The sequence below is a fragment of the Myotis lucifugus genome, unplaced genomic scaffold (assembly GCF_000147115.1).
Source record: "Myotis lucifugus unplaced genomic scaffold, Myoluc2.0 scaffold_5845, whole genome shotgun sequence".
Taxonomy (NCBI): Eukaryota; Metazoa; Chordata; class Mammalia; order Chiroptera; family Vespertilionidae; genus Myotis; species Myotis lucifugus.
The window spans coordinates 6,564-9,307 of NW_005876893.1; the positions used below are offsets into that span (position 1 = coordinate 6,564).

At 52.0% G+C, this 2,744-nt stretch overlaps 1 protein-coding gene across 1 annotated transcript; it reads left to right on the top strand.

The window, feature by feature from the left end:
- The first annotated feature begins 1,928 nt into the window (after positions 1–1,928).
- LOC111824752 (leukocyte immunoglobulin-like receptor subfamily B member 4) lies at positions 1,929–2,672 on the top strand. The gene is made up of 3 exons (XM_023749324.1): positions 1,929–1,998; positions 2,175–2,210; positions 2,392–2,672. The coding sequence occupies exons 1-3, from the start codon at positions 1,965–1,967 to the stop codon at positions 2,670–2,672; spliced, it is 351 nt and encodes a 116-aa protein (XP_023605092.1). The 5' UTR covers positions 1,929–1,964.
- The last annotated feature ends 72 nt before the right edge of the window (positions 2,673–2,744 follow it).

Genomic DNA, 2,744 nt, shown 5'->3' on the forward strand with positions numbered 1-2,744 from the left:
GACTTTCTTTGGAAGTTGGAGACAACATATTCCTTCTCGGGCATGTTACCTCCACCCACGTATGAATGTCTTGAGAGGCTGCTGGTTTTGGGTGGGGACCCGAACAAGAGACATCTTTGCAACAGGTGCAGGCTGCCAGGGCTGTGTGACCCAGGAGATTCAATTGTGTTCGGAACTTATGGCAGATGAGGTCATTATAGAGTCTTGGGGGGACTACAGATGAATGAAAACACAGAAAGTTAGCCCTGGCCAGTTTGGCTCAGTGGATATAGTGTCAGCCTGTAGACCAAAGGGACCGGGGTTCATTGCTGGTCAAGGGCACCTACCTTGGTTTCAGGCTCCTCCTGGGCCCAGGGGTTCATGCAGGAGACAACCAATCGATGTGCTTCTCTCACATCAGTGTTTCTCTCTGTCTTTCCCTCTCTCTTCCACTCTCCCTAAAAATCAGTGGGAAAATATCCTTAGGTGAGGATTTAAAAAATCAATCAATCAATCAATAATAAAGCACAGACAATTACTATTTTGGAGTCACACTATGTATTTCTGTGGAGGACTATTCTCCTTTGTGAAACAATGTTGGGGTTGTTTCTGGGCTCTACCAGAGGTTGTCTTAGCCAAGTCACCATGAGGCATGAGGTGCCCATCATGGAATGGGAGGTAGTTCCTGAGCACACCTTGAAAGGAGCATGCCCAGTAGCACCCCATCCCCAGACAGAAGTGGTTTATGTGGCTCAAGAAGTCCCCAAAGGCACGAGGCAGGCAGAGCAAGGACCTTCTAAAGATATGCACCTCCTACTCCTCAGCACCCCTGCCTATGTCACTTCCCATGGCACAAGGGACTTTGCAGGTGTGATGGAGTTAAGGATGTTGAGATGGGAGATGGCCCTGGGTGACCCAGGTGGGCTCCATGTCATCAGAAAGTCCTGGGGATTGAATGAGGGAGGCAGGAGGACAGAGCTGAAGAGATGCGATGACGAGAGCAGTGGACAATGATGTAACTGCTGGTCCTGAGGATGAATGGGCACGAGCTATGGGCACCCTATGAAGCTTGAGAGACAAGGAATCCCATTCTGATTCCTGAATGGAAAGATGATAAATCTGTGTTGCTTTAACCCATTAAGCATATGGTTATTTGTTATAGCAGCAAGAGGACACTAATTCTTTCTCCCTTTCTCCCTTTCTTTCTTTCTTTCTTTCTTTCTTTCTTTCTTTCTTTCTTTCTTTCTTTCTTTCTTTCTTTCTTTCTCTTTCCTTCCTTCCTTCCTTCCTTTCTTCCTTCCTTCCTTCCTTCCTTCCTTCCTTCCTTCCTTCCTTCCTTCCTTCCTTCTCTCTCTCTCTCTCTCTCTCTCTCTCTCTCTCTCTCTCTCTCTCGTTTAAGCATATGGTTATTTGTTATAGCAGCAACAGGACATTACTGCGCGCACTCTCTCTCTTTCTTCTTCTTCTTCTTCTTCTTCTTCTTCTTCTTCTTCTTCTTCTTCTTCTTCTCTCTCTCTCTCTCTCTCTCTCTCTCTCTCTCTCTCTCTCTCTCTTGTTTTTGGAAGTGGTGATGCAGTTTTGCTCTATTTTGGCTAATCTGAGATATGCCAGCTCAGAGTTGGAATCTGTGTGGTTCGGTGGTGTATTCCCGGGCCAGGGACATGGCAAATCCTCAAGGAATAAGGGTGGATGCTTGGGTCAAAGAGGAGTTCAGGCCAGTGAGGCAGAAGCTTGTGGATGAAATGGGGCCTGAGTCGTGGTCAGAAATGTCTGCAGAAGCTTGCTGCCCGCCCAGGCCTCAGCTCTGAGGAAATGAGAGCCAGGCTCCCTGGGAGGGGCTGTTCCCTTTCCTGGGGCTGCTGACGTGACAGCCCCATGACGGGGCGGACCAGCCTCCTGGGGGCCACACCCCTTGTGTCAGCCTCTTCTGAGGACACTGTGGCCTCCTCCATCTGCACAGCCACGATCAGAGAGAAAGAGACGCCATGACCACCACCCTCAGGGCCCTGCTCTGCCTCGGTAAGATGTGAGGAGGGGGAGGGGAAGCCCTGATCTGAGGGGGGCTGTTGGGTGGGGTGGTATCCTGCCCCATGGCCAGGCCCTGCTCTGTCAGGACCCCAGGACTCAGGAGGCTCATGGGGAGGAGGGTGCTGCTCAGGGTTCAGGGCAAATCTCTCACAGGGACTCTCTTCCAGGGCTGAGTGTGGGCCTCAGGACCCCAGTGCAGGCAGGTGAGTCACCCAGGTTCTCAGGTCCCACTGCTCACTGGGGACAAGGGGCCACCCCATGGGAAGCTGGAGAAAAACACCACTTCTGGGCTGACAGATGGGAGATGTCTGGGAGGGATGTGGGATGAGAGCTGGGAACTGGGGGTGGGAATGTCTTGTTAACCTGATACTGGTTTCCTTCCAGGGCCCCTCCCCAAACCCACCATCTGGGTTGAGCCAGGCAATGTGATCCCCTGGAGGAACCCTGTGACCATCTGGTGTCAGGGGACCCCAGGGGCCAATGAGTACCGTCTCGATAAAGAGAGAAGCCCAGTGCCCTGGGACAGACAGAAGCCACAGGAGCCCGGAGACAAGGCCAAGTTCCTCATCACACACATGACAAATCTACAGGCTGGGATATATCGCTGTTACTATCACAGCCCCACTGGCTTGTCAGAGCACAGTGACCGCTGGAGCTGGTGGTGATGACAGGTGAGAGGACACTCAGGGGTCCCAGGCTCCAGCTCTGCCCTCAGGAAGGGTGTCTGCTCTCAGGGT

Bases quoted from the DNA above. Each gene is read 5' to 3' on its own strand.
- LOC111824752 (XM_023749324.1), top strand. From the start codon at position 1,965: ATGACCACCACCCTCAGGGCCCTGCTCTGCCTCG. The intron at 1,999-2,174 runs GTAAGATGTGAG...ACTCTCTTCCAG, and splicing joins CAGGGCCCTGCTCTGCCTCG to GGCTGAGTGTGGGCCTCAGG. The intron at 2,211-2,391 runs GTGAGTCACCCA...GTTTCCTTCCAG, and splicing joins CAGGACCCCAGTGCAGGCAG to GGCCCCTCCCCAAACCCACC.